Source organism: Heptranchias perlo, chromosome 14, assembly GCF_035084215.1.
Source record: "Heptranchias perlo isolate sHepPer1 chromosome 14, sHepPer1.hap1, whole genome shotgun sequence".
Taxonomy (NCBI): domain Eukaryota; kingdom Metazoa; phylum Chordata; class Chondrichthyes; order Hexanchiformes; family Hexanchidae; genus Heptranchias; species Heptranchias perlo.
The window spans coordinates 66,129,400-66,143,871 of NC_090338.1; the positions used below are offsets into that span (position 1 = coordinate 66,129,400).

At 45.6% G+C, this 14,472-nt stretch overlaps 1 protein-coding gene across 1 annotated transcript in view; it reads right to left on the reverse strand.

Annotated features, from left to right (window-relative positions):
- Nucleotides 1–14,472, reverse strand: part of adam19b (ADAM metallopeptidase domain 19b) — a 173,083-nt gene that overhangs the window by 42,266 nt on the left and 116,345 nt on the right. The window contains exons 8-11 of the mRNA XM_067996530.1: nucleotides 10,964–11,035; nucleotides 9,847–10,013; nucleotides 7,890–7,974; nucleotides 6,530–6,669 (exon numbers count right to left, since the gene is read on the reverse strand). Of these exons, the coding sequence (XP_067852631.1) occupies nucleotides 6,530–6,669; nucleotides 7,890–7,974; nucleotides 9,847–10,013; nucleotides 10,964–11,035 (464 nt within the window). The remainder of the gene's footprint in view (nucleotides 1–6,529; nucleotides 6,670–7,889; nucleotides 7,975–9,846; nucleotides 10,014–10,963; nucleotides 11,036–14,472) is intronic.

Below are 14,472 nucleotides of genomic sequence, written 5' to 3' on the forward strand. Positions count from 1 at the left end.
AAATTTGCAGAGCTATGGGCAAATTCAGGGGAATGGGCCTAATTGGATAGCTCTTTCACAGAGCCGGCACAGGCACGATGGGGCCGAATGGCCTCCTTCTGTGCTGTAAGATAGAAACATAGAAAATAGGAGCTGGAGTAGGCTATTCGGCCCTTCGAGCCTGCTCCACCATTCAACATGATCATGACTGATCCTTTATTTCAATACCATTATCCCGCTCTCTCCCCATACGCCTTGATGCCTTTTGTGTCTAGAAATCTATCTAGCTCCTTCTTAAATATATTCAGTGACTTGGCCTCCTCAGCCTTCTGTGGTAGAGAATTCCACAGGTTCACCAACCTCTGAGTGAAGACATTTCTCCTCATCTCAGTCCTAAATGTCCTACACCGTATCCTGAGACTGTGACCCCTCGTTCTGGACCCCCCCCAGCCAGGGGAAACATTCTCCCTACATCCAGTCTGTCTAGCCCTGTCAGAATTTTATGTTTCAATGAGATCCCCTCTCATTCTTCTAAGCTGGAGTGAATAAAGGCCGAGTCGACCCAATCTCTCCTCATATGACAGTCCTGCCATCCCAGGAATCAGTCTGGAGAACCTTTGCTGCACTCCCTCGATGGCAAGTATATCCTTTCTTAGGTAAGGAGACCAAAACTGTACACAATACTCCAGGTGTGGTCTCACCAAGGCCCTGTAGTAAGAAAATCCTTGCTCCTGTACTCAAATCCTCTTGCAATGAAGGCCAACATACCATTTGCCTTCCTAACTGCTTGCTGCATCTGCATGTTTGCTTTCAGTGACTGGTGTACAAGGACACCCAGGTCCCTTTGTACATCAACATTTCCCAATCTATCACCATTTAAATAATATTCTGCCTTTCTGTTTTTCCTTCCAAAGTGGGTAACTTCATATTTATCCACATTATACTGCATCTGCCATGTATTTGCCCACTCACTCAACTTGTCTAAATTGCCTTGAAGTCTCTTTACATCATCCTCACAACTCACGATCCCACCTAGTTTTGTGTCGTCAGCAAACTTGGAAATATTACATTTGGTTCCCTCATCCAAAGATCCAGAGATACTATGATTCTAGATGTAGGACCTCTATATATGTCAATTGTCCAGATAAAAGTTAATCACTATTTTCAATCTCTCCCAAATGACTTTGTGGGTAACTGCACTACCCCGTGTAGTACAGTGCCAAAGAACAGGAACAGACATAGGCTAATGACGTAGGGAAAGCATCAGCTCAATAATCATTCTTGAGTTAAGGTGAATTCCGAGGCTGAAGAGAGTTTAGATATGGACTCTGAGTATTGAATCATCCAGTGTACAGGCTGAGCCATGCGTGTACCAGCATTAGCCTTGACTCAGTCGTAGCACTCTCACCTCTCACTCAGAAGATCGTGGATTCAAGCCCCACTCCAGAGACTTGAACACATAACCCAGGTTGTCACCCGAGTGCAGTACTGTGGGATCGCTGCACTGTTGGAGATGCCAACTTTCGGATGAGATACTCATGACCCCAGGACATCCAAAGCGCTTCACAACTGATGAAGGACTTTTGAAGTGTCGTCACTGTTGCTTTGTAGACAAACGTGACAGCCAATTTGCACACAGCAAGGTCCCACAAATAGCAATGGGATAAATGACCAGATAATCTGTTTCAATGATGTTGGTTGAGGGATAAATGTTGGCCAGAACTCCCCTGCTCTTCTTCGAAATAGTGTTGTGGGATCTTAAATACAATCTGAAATTAAAAAATCATGACTGACTGACAGCGCATTTGCTGGCTGAATACAGCGAAATACAATTTTACTCTCTGCACATTGGGCAAGGGAGTTGGATGGGAAATGCTTGTGTTAAAAGCCCTCACTGCAACCCTCCCTGATATATCATAACTTTAGACATGACAGACATTCTCAAATGCAGTCCCTGTATTAAATGCCCTCTCGGTCACAGTCCCCCTCAGTATAGGAACATAGGAACAGGAGTAGGCCATTCAGCCCCTCGTGCCTGCTCCGCCATTTGATAAGATCATGGCTGATCTGTGATCTAACTCCATATACCTGCCTTTGGCCCATATCCCTTAATCCCTTTGGTTGCCAAAAAGCTATCTATTTCAGATTTAAATTTAGCAATTGAGCTAGTATCAATTGCCGTTTGCGGAAGAGAGTTCCAAACTTCTACCACTCTTTGTGTGTAGAAATGTTTTCTAATCTCGCTCCTGAAAGGTCTGGCTCTAATTTTTAGACTGTGCCCCCTACTCCTAAAATCCCCAACCAGCGGAAATAGTTTCTCTCTATCCACCCTATCTGTTCCCCTTAATATCTTATAAACTTCGATCAGATCACCCCTTAACCTTCGAAACTCTAGAGAATACAACCCCAATTTGTGTAATCTCTCCTCGTAACTTAACCCTTGAAGTCCGGGTATCATTCTGGTAAACCTACGCTGCACTCCCTCCAAGGCCAATATGTCCTTCCGAAGGTGCGGTGCCCAGAAATGCTCACAGTACTTCAGGTGCGGTCTAACCAGGGTTTTGTATAGCTGCAGCATAACTTCTGTCCCCTTGTACTCTAGTCCTCTAGATATAAAGGCCAGCATTCCATTAGCCGCCTTGATTATTTTCTGCACCTGTTCATGACACTTCAATGATCTATGTACCTGAACCCCTAAGTCCCTTTGGACATCCACTGTTTTTAACTTTTTACCATGTAGAAAGTGCCCTGTTCTATCCTTTTTTGATCCAAAGTGGATGAACTCACATTTGTCTACATTGAATTCCATTTGCCACAGTTTTGCCCATTCACCTAATCTATCAATATCCCTTTGTAATTTTATGTTTTCATCTACACTGCTTACAATGCCACCAATCTTTGTGTCATCGGCAAACTTAGATATGAGACTTTCTATGCCTTTATCTAAGTCGTTAATAAATATTGTGAATAATTGAGGCCCCAAGACAGATCCCTGCAGGACTCCACTAGTCACATCCTGCCAATGTGAATACTTATCCATTATCCCTACTCTCTGTCGCCTTTCGCTCAGCCAACTTCCTAACCAAGTCCATACTTTTCCCTCGATTCCATGGGCTTCTAACTTAGCTAACAGTCTCTTACGTGGGACCTTATCAAATGCTTTCCGGAAGTCCATATAAATAACATCCATTGACATTCCCCAGCCACTACTTTAGTCACCTCTTCAAAAAATTCAATCAGATTTGTCAGGCACGACCTACCTTTCACAAATCCATGCTGGCTCTCCCTGATTAACTGAAAATTCTTGAGGTGTTCAGTCACCCTATCCTTAATTATAGACTCCAGCAATTTCCCCACAACAGATGTTAGGCTAACTGGTCTATAATTCCCCGGTTTCCCTCTCTCTCCTTTCTTAAAAAGCGGAGTGACATGTGCAATTTTCCAATCTAGAGGGACAGTTCCTGAATCTAGAGAACTTTGAAAGATTATAGTTAGGGCAACCGCAATATGCTCACCTACTTCCTTTAAAACCCTGGGATGGAAACCATCTGGTCCTGGGGATTTGTCACTCTTTAGTGCTATTATTTTCTTCATTACTGTTGTTTTACTTATGTTAATTTTATCGAGTCTCTGTCCCCGATTCAATATTAGTTTTCTTGGGATTTCTAGCATGCTATCCTCTTTTTCGACTGTAAATACTGACGCAAAGTAATTATTCAACATGTCTGCCATTTCCCCATTGTCAATGACAATATCCCCACTTTCAGTTTTTAAGGGGCCAACACTGCTCCTGACCACCTCTTTTTCCTAATATAACTATAAAAGTTCTTTGTATTGGTTTTGATATCCCTTGCAAGTTTCTTTTCATACTCTCTTTTTTTGGCTCTTACTATCTGTTTTGTGACCCTTTGTTGATCTTTGTATCTTTCCCATTCGCCAGGATCTGTGCCATTTTTTGCCTTTTTGTATGCCCTTTCCTTACGTCTTATACTGTCCCTTACCTCTTTAGTTGTCCATGGCTATTTTTTTTGGCAAGTAGAGTTCTTGCACCTCAGGGGTATAAACCGGTTCTGTATCTCGTTAAATGTTTCTTTAAACATTTCCCACTGATCATCAGTCGTTTTACCCATTAACAGATTTGCCCAGTTTACTGTGGACAGTCCCTGTCTCATCCCATTGAAGTCGGCCTTACCCAAGTCTAGAATCTTAGCAGCTGACTCACTTTTTACCATTTCAAACATTACATTGAACTCGATCATGTTATGATCGCTATTGGATAGATGTTCACGCACAGTTAAGCCGTTAACTAAATCTGGTTCATTACTCATTACTAAATCTAGCATGGCTTGCCCCCTTGTTGCCTCTAGGACATACTGCTGTAGAAAACTATCCCGGACACACTTAAGAAATTCACTACCTTTCTGACAGTTGCTAGTTTGCTTACCCAATCTATGTGAAGATTAAAGTCCCCCATTAAGACCACTATGCCTTTTTTTACACGCTTGTCTAATCTCTTCATTTATACAATCTAGGACTTCAGAGCTGCTGCCAGGGGTCCTATACACAACTCCCACTATAGTCTTAGATCCTTTCCTATTTCTCAATTCAACCCATAAGGTCTCTGTTGGCTGCTTACCTCTCGTTATATCCTCCTTTATCATTGAATTGATTTCATCTCTAATCGCTAAGGCTACTCCTCCCCCTCTTCCATTTTCCCTATCTCTCCTGTAGACCTTATAACCCAGTATATTTAGTTCCCAATCCTGACCATCCTGCAGCCATGTCTCAGTAATAGCTATCATGTCATACCCTCCAATTTGAATTTGAACCTGTAGTTCATTTAATTTATTCCTTATACTCCGTGCATTTGTATATAGAACTCTTAGTTGGGCCACACACCCTAGCCTGACCTTCAGCTTTGATGCTGGGATAATCGCCTTACGCCTTCTAGTTTTCACTTTATCTGTAGTGTCGAAAGTACACTTTCTTTCTGCTGCTCTACGCTTTTCCCTTTCACTTGTTCTTGAACAACTGTTTGTACTATTTGTATTGTAAATTTCCCCTGGGTCTTCCCCTCTCTTGCTGCTCTCAACTTTACTCCCTTCTGACTCCCCGCTAAGGTTCCCATCCCCCTGCCACTCTAGTTTAAACCTTCCCAACAGCACTAGCAAACACCCCCGCGAGGACATTGGTCCCGGTCCTGCTCGCGTGTAACCCGTCACGCTTGTACAGGTCCCACCTTCCCCAGAACCGATCCCAATGTCCTAGGAATCTAAATCCCTCCCTCCTACACCATCCCTGCAGCCACGCATTCATCCTGTCTATTCTCCTGTTCCTATACTTACTAGCACGTGGCACTGGTAGTAATCCTGAGATCACTACCTTGGAGGTCCTGCTTTTTCATTTATCTCCTAACTCCTTGAATTCACCTTGCAGGACCTCATCCCTTTTTTAACCTATGTCGTTGGTACCGATATGGACCACGACTACTGGCTGTTCACCCTCCCCCTCCAGAATGCCCTGCAGCCGTTCCGTGACATCCTTGACCCTAGCACCAGGGAGGCAACATACAATCCTGGAGTCACGTTTACGGCCGCAGAAACGCCTATCTGTTCCCCTTACAATTGAATCCCCTATCAATATAGCCATGCCACTCTTCTTCCTCCCCTCCTGTGCAGCAGAGCCACCCATGGTGCCACGAACTTGGCTCTTGCTGCTTTCCCCTGATAAGCCATCTCCCCCAACAGTATCCAAAGCAGAATATCTGTTTGAGAGGGAGATGGCCCCAGGGGACTCCTGCTCTACCTGCCTGGTCCTTTTACACTGCCTGGCGGTCACCCATTTCCTTTCTGCCTGCGTAATCTTTACCTGCGGTGTGACCACCTCACTGAACGTGCTATCCACGATAATCTCAGCATCGCGGATGCTCCACAGTGAATCCACCCACAGCTCCAGCTCCGAAATGTGGTTTGCCAGCAGCTGCAGTTGGACACACTTCCTGCACACATGGTCACCAGGGACACTGGTAGTGTCCATGACTTCCCACATAGTGCAGGAGGAGCATATCACGGGTGCGAGCTGTGCTGCCATGACTTGTCTTAGAGTTACACTGCGTTCACCTCTCAGACTCTCCTCCCGCTCTCCGTCTCTCCTTTTATACTGTCCTCACCTCTCGGACTCTCCTGCCTCACCTGCGATGTCGCACAGTAGTTGTCTCTTGTTGCAGGTCTGCTGCTGCTTCTATCCCCACTCTCAGTCTTCTGCGTCTTTTGTACATCTTCCAGAGACAGGCCTTTACAGGAAAGGTCTGTACAAAGAAATGCTTGATTTTGCACTCTCAATTTGTTAAATTGGAGATAAAAAGAGTTTCAGACTCTTTGTTCTGTGCATGTTGCTGATTATAAGGGTTATTGGACACAGGGGAAAGGCTTTTCATGTCTCATTTTCAAACTGTATTCATCATTTCCGCTACAATGCAGCGTAGCCCAGGCTCCACGTAACTCTCACGAGACCTCACTGGGACACTATCCCAATGGTGATGAGCCCTCACCCGGTGGCCGCGGCCATGATGCATCCTCCATCCTCCGGGCGGGCCGCACAGCAGCCGTCCGCATCGTGGCTCATCCCGAAGTTGTGTCCCATCTCGTGGGCCATGGTGGCAGCGACACCGATCGCACTGTCGGAGTGATCCTTGAAGGAGAATAGACCAATGGTGAAAACAGGATTGGCAGCTTCATGAATGGAGGTTTTTTTCTAGCAATCACTTCTAGCGTTTCTATTCTCGTTAATGATCAAAAAGAATCATAGAATGGTTACAGCACTTAAGGAGGCCATTCGGCCCATCGAGCCCGCCGCCATGGGCTCAATGGGCCGAATGGCCTCCATCTGTGCTGTAACCATTCTATGATTCTATGAATTTATTGAAAATGGTCTTTTCAATATTAAAGTAACCGCAATGAGGAAAAACTTCTTTACGCAGCGAGTGGTTGTGATCTGGAATGCACTGCCACAGTGGGTGGTGGAGGCAGGTTCAATCATAGTTTTCAAAAGGGAACTGGATAAGTACTTGAAAGGAAAAAAATTGCAGGGCTACGGGGATAGGGCGGGGGAGTGGGACTAGCTGGATTGCTCTTGCATAGAGCTGGCACGGCCTCGATGGCCGAATGGCCTCCTTCCGTGCTATAACCTTTCTAAGATGCTATGATTCTAAAGTCGATAAAACAGTAATTGGGACAAACATAAATCCATGAAAGAAAGGAAGGAAGGAAGGAAGGGAAATGAAAGGAAAGGAAGGTGCTGCAGCATTGTCCCATGGGAATCGGCAACCCTCCATGGGCATTCTTCATGTTTTGGGACAGACAGGAAGGCTAGTGGACGCCGGGAGGCATCACTATTGAGCCTGACCCTGTCTTCACTCACGCAGGCATACTTGTCATACACTGATCCTGCCTCCTTGCTGGAAATCAATAGCCGAAGCACTGATCCATTGATTCACCGCTATCCCCCCCGCCACATTTAGGGGCACTGAGGCCGAACATATTGCCAGACACCACTTTGATTAGTCTTAACTTTAAATAACGGCCAGTTTTGCAATTTTGGGGAAAAGGATCCAGATACAAAATTCATTTAGGAAGCCTTAATTTTATTAATAAGAACCAAATTATATTAATATTATTACAAGCTATTGCTCCTTATTGCTGTTAACCCCTAAAACCCATCTGGTGTAGAATTTCGCAGGGAGGTGAAGACTGTACAAGAAATTTCCACAGAGAACTCACCAAGGGGATCATTATGGTGCTGAAACCACGGTCTACTGCTCTGCGGCACTGATTGTTGTAACACCGTGCCAACAACATTAACGAACTTTGACCTTTGCTGCGTGAGAGCTGCCGCCATATTGATTCACTCACCATATTCACGCCTCCTGACTGATAATCTGAACACATGCCCATCAGAGGTGCCAAGCCAATCGTGGTGCCGTTGAAGGTGATCCCCCTAAATGCAAATTTATAATCGTGGAAAAATAAATCTAGCGGTCCAAGACAGAAGAAAAGTTAAGGATGAGAAAAGGGCACTTCTCAGCTTCGTTCTCAGCTGCCTAGTATTCTAACTCTCCCAACCTTGGCATCCAACTGCGCTGGTGCGCCCCCGAAAGTATGGGGGGCAGTTTTCCCAGGGCGTGCTACGTGTGATTTTTCAACGCGAACAGCCGTTCCCACCGGCAGTGCGCATCGGAAATTCGGCTGTGCGCTGGTGCACGAGAAATCAATGGGCGAAAAACCGTGGGCAGCGGTCCCTCAGAAAATTCCTCCCCTTCTCCCATATCTACTTGGCAGATTATTCCATGATGTGGAGATGCCGGTGATGGACTGGGGTGGACAAATGTAAGGAATCTTACAACACCAGGTTATAGTCCAACAAATTTATTTTAAAATCACAAGCTTTCGGAGATTATCCCCTTCGTCAGATGAATGAGTGAAAAGGTTCTCAAATCGCATATCTTATACTATGTTGGGACAGCATCACACCAATCAAAAGGTGTCGTTGTCAGCCACCGATCTTCGGGTAAGCGTTCTCCAAGGCGGCCTTCGAGACACATGACAACGCAAAATCGTCGAGCAGAAGTTGATAGCCAAGTTCCGCACCCATGAGGACGGCCTCAACCGGGATCTTGGGTTCATGTCACGCTACACGTAACCCCACCAGCAAAAAGGGGGAAAAAAATTATATGTTTTTAAAAATTCTCTCTCTCTCTCTCTGCCATTTTGAGTTTCTTTCTGCCTGCCTGTGTAATCGACACAATGTATATCCAGTGTACTGGGACGTGCTGTTCTCCGTGACTGGCCTGTTTGAATAACAACGACACCTTTTGATTGGTGTGATGCTGTCCCAACATAGTATAAGATATGCGATTTGAGAACCTTTTCACTCATTCACCTGACGAAGGGGATAATCTCCGAAAGCTTGTGATTTTAAAATAAATTTGTTGGACTATAACCTGGTGTTGTAAGATTCCTTACAGATTATTCCAGACATTTCTTACCCTTTGTGTGAGGAAGTCCCTTCCAAAATCTGATCTAAATTTACTTCTCATTCACTTATACTTATGACCCATTGCCTCACTGTCCAGCCTTATTTTAAAGCGAACTTCAGGATTTATCTCATTTAAAGCCATTCAATATTTTATATATGTCAGCAAAGTCTTACCGTAACCGTCTTCTCTACGGGCTGTAAAGATTAAGGTGTTTTTCAATAAACTGTATAACATATATATATCATACACTTTCCAGCAGGGATCATTAGTTAGTGATCAGGATTGGACACGCTGGCTGATTTTTCCCCTCCCAGGGAGGGTGAAGTTAATTGGAGTGCAGTTATGGAATCAACCCTGAGACCATCTGGCCAGTGTGGCACAGTATCATATGGAATAGTGCATCTTTATTTCATTAAATTGAAGTTACATTTTATAAAACAACTTATCACATCCTCAGGATGTTCCAAAGCACTTTAGAGCCAATGAATTGCGTTTGAAGGGCAGTTACTGTTGTTATGTAGGCAAACGTGGCAGTGAATTTATGCACAGCATGGTCCCACAAACAGCAAAGAGGTAAATGCTGGCGTGGAATGGATCCTCTGAAAGGGCGCAGGATTCTTTAGGATTCTCATGGATAAAGGAGGGGACGGGGTGCTGATAGTACAACGTTACAGAACCCTTCATGGGGTGCACTGGGAAAACCTCCCGGTTTCCCGCATGGGCCAGTCTGCCCCTGGTAATGGGTTTTAGGTGGTGTTAGTTGCCCTTCCTGCAGTGGGGGCAGGTGTCCATGTGCCCTGAAGAAATACGAGGAAAAACTCTTTGACACTTACGTGATCAGCTGTGCGTTATCGTGCTTCTTTTGGGTCAGTGTCTGCCGCCTCCATTTTAGAAAGGACCAGAGGGTGCTGTAGGGGTTCTCTCTCACATCGCACTTGTTCCCATGAGTCCACACCTCCAGGTGAACCAAGGCAATCCTGATATTCAGGGGCCTGTAATACTGAGAGAAACACTCAGGTAGAGAGACAGACTCGACAGGCAGTCCGATAATGAGCTGATCAAAACACAGGAGCTGGTTCCAGCGTTCAATGATGAAAACTCAATCATTGGCCAGCAACGTATTTCCTTTTAGTGAATCTGATATAAGTTTATGTGTCTTCCAGGTTCCTCACTGTGAAGCAATCTTCAGTGCCAGCAAATAGTAGAAAGACTTGCATTTATATAGCGCCTTTCACGACCTCAGGATGTCCCAAAGGGCTTTACAGCCAATTAAGTGCAGTCACCGTTGTAATGTAGGGAACGTGCCAGCCAATTTGTGCACAGCAAGGACCCACAAACATCAATGTGATAATGACCAGATAGCTTACTTCAGCGATATTGGTTGAGGGATAAATATTGGCCAGGACACCTGGAAGAGCTGCGCTGTTCTTCTTTGAATAGGGCCATGTGTGTTTTAGGTCCACCTGAGGGCAAATGGGGCCTCGGTTTAACATCCCATCCAAAAGATGGCACCTCTGACAGTGCAGCACTCGCTCAGTACTGCACTGGAAAGTCAGCTTGGATTATGTGCTCAAGTCTCTAGAGTGGGACTTGAACCCATGGTCTTCTAACGCAGAGGCGAGAGTGAGCCACAACTAACACCAATAACAGCAACTCCCAGTGCTCAGGTACATCCTGGTGGAAACTGCCTGACTTGGCATATGAAGAAATGCAAGACCACAGTGATTTCCAATCTGGGATGGTGGAGTATCCAAAGGGATTTTAAAAGAGCAAGGATGACTTTAGCAAATAATTTACACATAAACGAGTTTAGTTTTTTTTAATAATAACCCAGTGAGGGCTCCACTCTTGTCCATGGACACAGTCCCAGGTTTTTTCCTTTGCCACTGTTCGTACTGCAATATACAAACCAACATACAAAAACCCGCGGCAACACACACCCGGTCTCACCTTATCAACGTAGTTTGCAGTTTCCTTCAATTTCTGTTTTGTTTTCGTGAGATCCCAATTGTGTTTCTGAAACTAAAAGGTGATGGAATTAGATAGAGGAAAGAAGCCAGCCATCTCTAAAAGGTTCAGCGAAGCTTCGCTAAGGTCAAGTCCCGTCAGCGCTAGCTTCCCGATGTCCTGAGGTAATCGCAAGTTGGGCCCAGGTGAAGAAGGCTTTCTGGCCCATTTGATCCCATCCCTTCAGAATGCAAATCCTATAGTCTTCCCATTACAGCATTTGGCTGCTTCCTAAATAAATCCAGTGTCATAGGAACATAGGAATTGCTAGACGCAGGAATGCCAAGGTCCATCTAGTTCACCTTCTACCATCCTGGTAGTTGCAGGATACAACGATAATGGAGTTGTTGGCTAATCACAGCAATCAATCGCTATCAATTAGTCTTGGCCTCAGCCATCCTTCCCGGCAACCTGTTCCTACTCCTGATCACCCTCTGTGTAAATTAATACTTTCTGGAGTCTGTCCTCAACTTGCCATGTCAGTCCACTGCCCTGGTAAACCTGCAAACATTATCCCGGTTCACCTCTTATATTCCATTAAGTATCTCTAAGCTTTGAATAGTCCTAAATAAAATAAGTTTGCACAGTCTTTGTCCAGTTCCCACGGCACAAGCACTGCATATCATTCAAGACTAATTGGCAGTAAATAGGCTAGCATCAGATGTGTGCAGTAGGGGTTATTAGGTGCAGAGCAGAGAGAACTTTATTCTTTATTCGGCTGTGCAATGGCTGACCTGGGAGTGCCTGATGCTGAATCTGGGTGGCAAAACTGAATGATGATTCATTCTCTCACCATAGACTAGGGTTCAAACTGTACCCTTTGTGGTCCATAGACTCAGTACCACGCTGGGCGATGCATCAGGAAGGGGAAATCTGTTAAAAGGCCAACAATTCAATGGTCAGGGTGATTAACTGAGCTGCTGAACTCTACATGAGGAGATGGATGGAACAGTTTTATTTGAGACAGGGCAGTGATGGGGGTGCTGCAGCTGGACTCAATGGCCCCAGGCTAGGAAGGGGGTCAAAAAGAAATCAGCCGGGGATTCAATGTCCTGTTCGCTGTTCAGAGTTCGCTGCTTGAAAGCACTTGGGCGTCAGGCGAGGACGGAACCAGGCATGGCCGTGGTGCCCACCACAGTCAAATAGCTTGCCGCCACTTTAACTGGCTAGGTTCACGCATGAAGAATGGCCACTTGGGCAAAGTACTGGAGGGCTGCCAGTGCCCCTGGATGTGTACCCAGCAAGAGTCAACGCCTTTAGGAGGAGAGGAGGAGGTGGGGTTGGGGGAAATGCCTGTCTGTCTTGCTCTAAATAAAAGGTTTGGAAGGAAGACAAATGATACGATACAGAATGGGAGACACTTGCTTATAACATGGCGTCGGGTATGAAACATGGAAAGTGAGACACAGTTCTACTCCTGGAGGCACAATGGTCCATCTCTACGAATATAATTTTACAGTGTATACGCTGCTCACACGGACCCAGGCAGGGTATAAAGGGTAAGATTGACTCATCTTTCTTCCTCCTTCTTCACCGTGTTAGAATCAAAGGGAGGGGACCGTTGTGAGCTTCCTCTTTCAACAGGAGAATGGCGGCTGATCTCAGTAATCAGTCACCTGCGAATGAAATCGCAGGAACCCGTGGATTTGAAACAGGCGAATTCTGAATACGCCATTTTGTTGACAGATCAATGATGACGGAGAAGCTGTCAGCTTGGCACGGTGGCAGCGCTCTCACCTCGAGTTCAACGCGGGTTCAAGCCCCAATCCGAGACACTTGAGCACATAGTCTAGGCTGACACTCCAGTGCGGTACTGAGGGAGCGCTGCACTGTCGGAGGCATTGCTCCTCAGATAAGATGCTAAACGGAGGCCCGATCGGTCTGTTTCTGTGATTCAAGTGTCTGCGAAAGATCCCATGGAAGAATCTGAAGAGGAGCAGGGGAGTTCTCCTGATGTCCTGACCTGCATTCCTCTCTCCTCATACAGGTTAATTGATGATTCATAGGAACAGGAGTAGGCCATTCAGCCCTTTGAGCCTATTCCGCCATTCAATTAGATCATGGCTGATCTGTATCTTAACTCTACCTACCCACTTGGTGCTGTAACCCTAATACCCTTGACTAACAAAAATCCATCAGTCTCAGTTTTGAAATTTTCAATTGACCCCCAGCTCAACAGCTTTTTGGGGGAGAGAATTCCAAATTTCCACTACCCTTTGTGTGAAGAAGTGCTTCCTGACATCACCCCTGAATGGCCTAGCTCGAATTTTAAGGTTATGACCCCTTGTTCTGGACACCCCCACCAGAGGAAATAGTTTCTCTCTACCTACCTGTCATTTCATTTCACTACAAGTTTGTGGGATCTTGCTACGTAACATCAGGGAGTGTAATTCATCGTTAGTGAAGCATTTGGGGACAGTGCTGAGATGGGCACTATACAAATGTAAGTCTTTTTCTCTTCCGAAAAGAACTAAGGGGGATGAATTTCCGCAGAGGTTCGCCTAATCGTCACCGTAACCTCGGCAAACGACCCGCTGAAAAGCCGAACAAATGGTGTTTACCCTGTTTTTCCAGCGTTTCCGGGGCTCTTCCGCCAAGTTGCGGCAGACAGGTAGGAGCACCCAGATGGAAATTCATCCCCTAAACCCTTAAGACTTGCTGGGTAGATCTTGACTTTGTACGACGGTGTAAAAGCCAGTCGGCAGCCCGTTTTATCTCTCCCCAACTTTTATTTCTATTGAAGTCAATGGAAACAAAAATGTAAAACAGGCTGCCGACTCGTTATCGCCCATTTTACAGCATCGCACAAAGTCAAAATCTACCCATAGAACCATAGAAAAGATACAGCACAGAAGGGGGCCATTCGGCCCATCGTGTCTGCGCCGGCTCAAAGAACAACCAGGTGCCCATTCTAATCCCACCTTCCAGCACCTGGTCCTGCAGCTTACAGCACTTTAGGTGCAGGTCCAGGTACTTTTTAAAAGAGCTGAGGGTCCCTGCCTCTACCACCAATTCAGGCAGCGAATTCCATACACCCACCACCCTCTGGGTAAAAAAGTTTTTCCTCATGTCCCCTCTAATCCTTCCGCCAATCAGCTTAAATCTATGTCCTCTGGTTCTTGAACTCTCCGCTAGGGGAAACAGGTACTTCCTGTCTACTCTATCTCGGCCCCTCATAATTTTGTACACCTCAATCAAGTCACCCCTCAGCCTCCTCTGATCCAAGGAAAACAACCCCAGCCTATCCAATCTCTCCTCGTAGCTGCAATTTTCAAGCCCTGGCAACATTCTTGTAAATCTTCTCTGCACTCTCTCCACAGCAATTACGTCCTTCCTGTAATGTGGTGACCAGAACTGCACACAATACTCCAGCTGTGGCCTTACCAGTGTTTTATACAGTTCCATCATTACATCCCTGCTTTTGTATTCTATACCTCGGCTAATAACGGAGA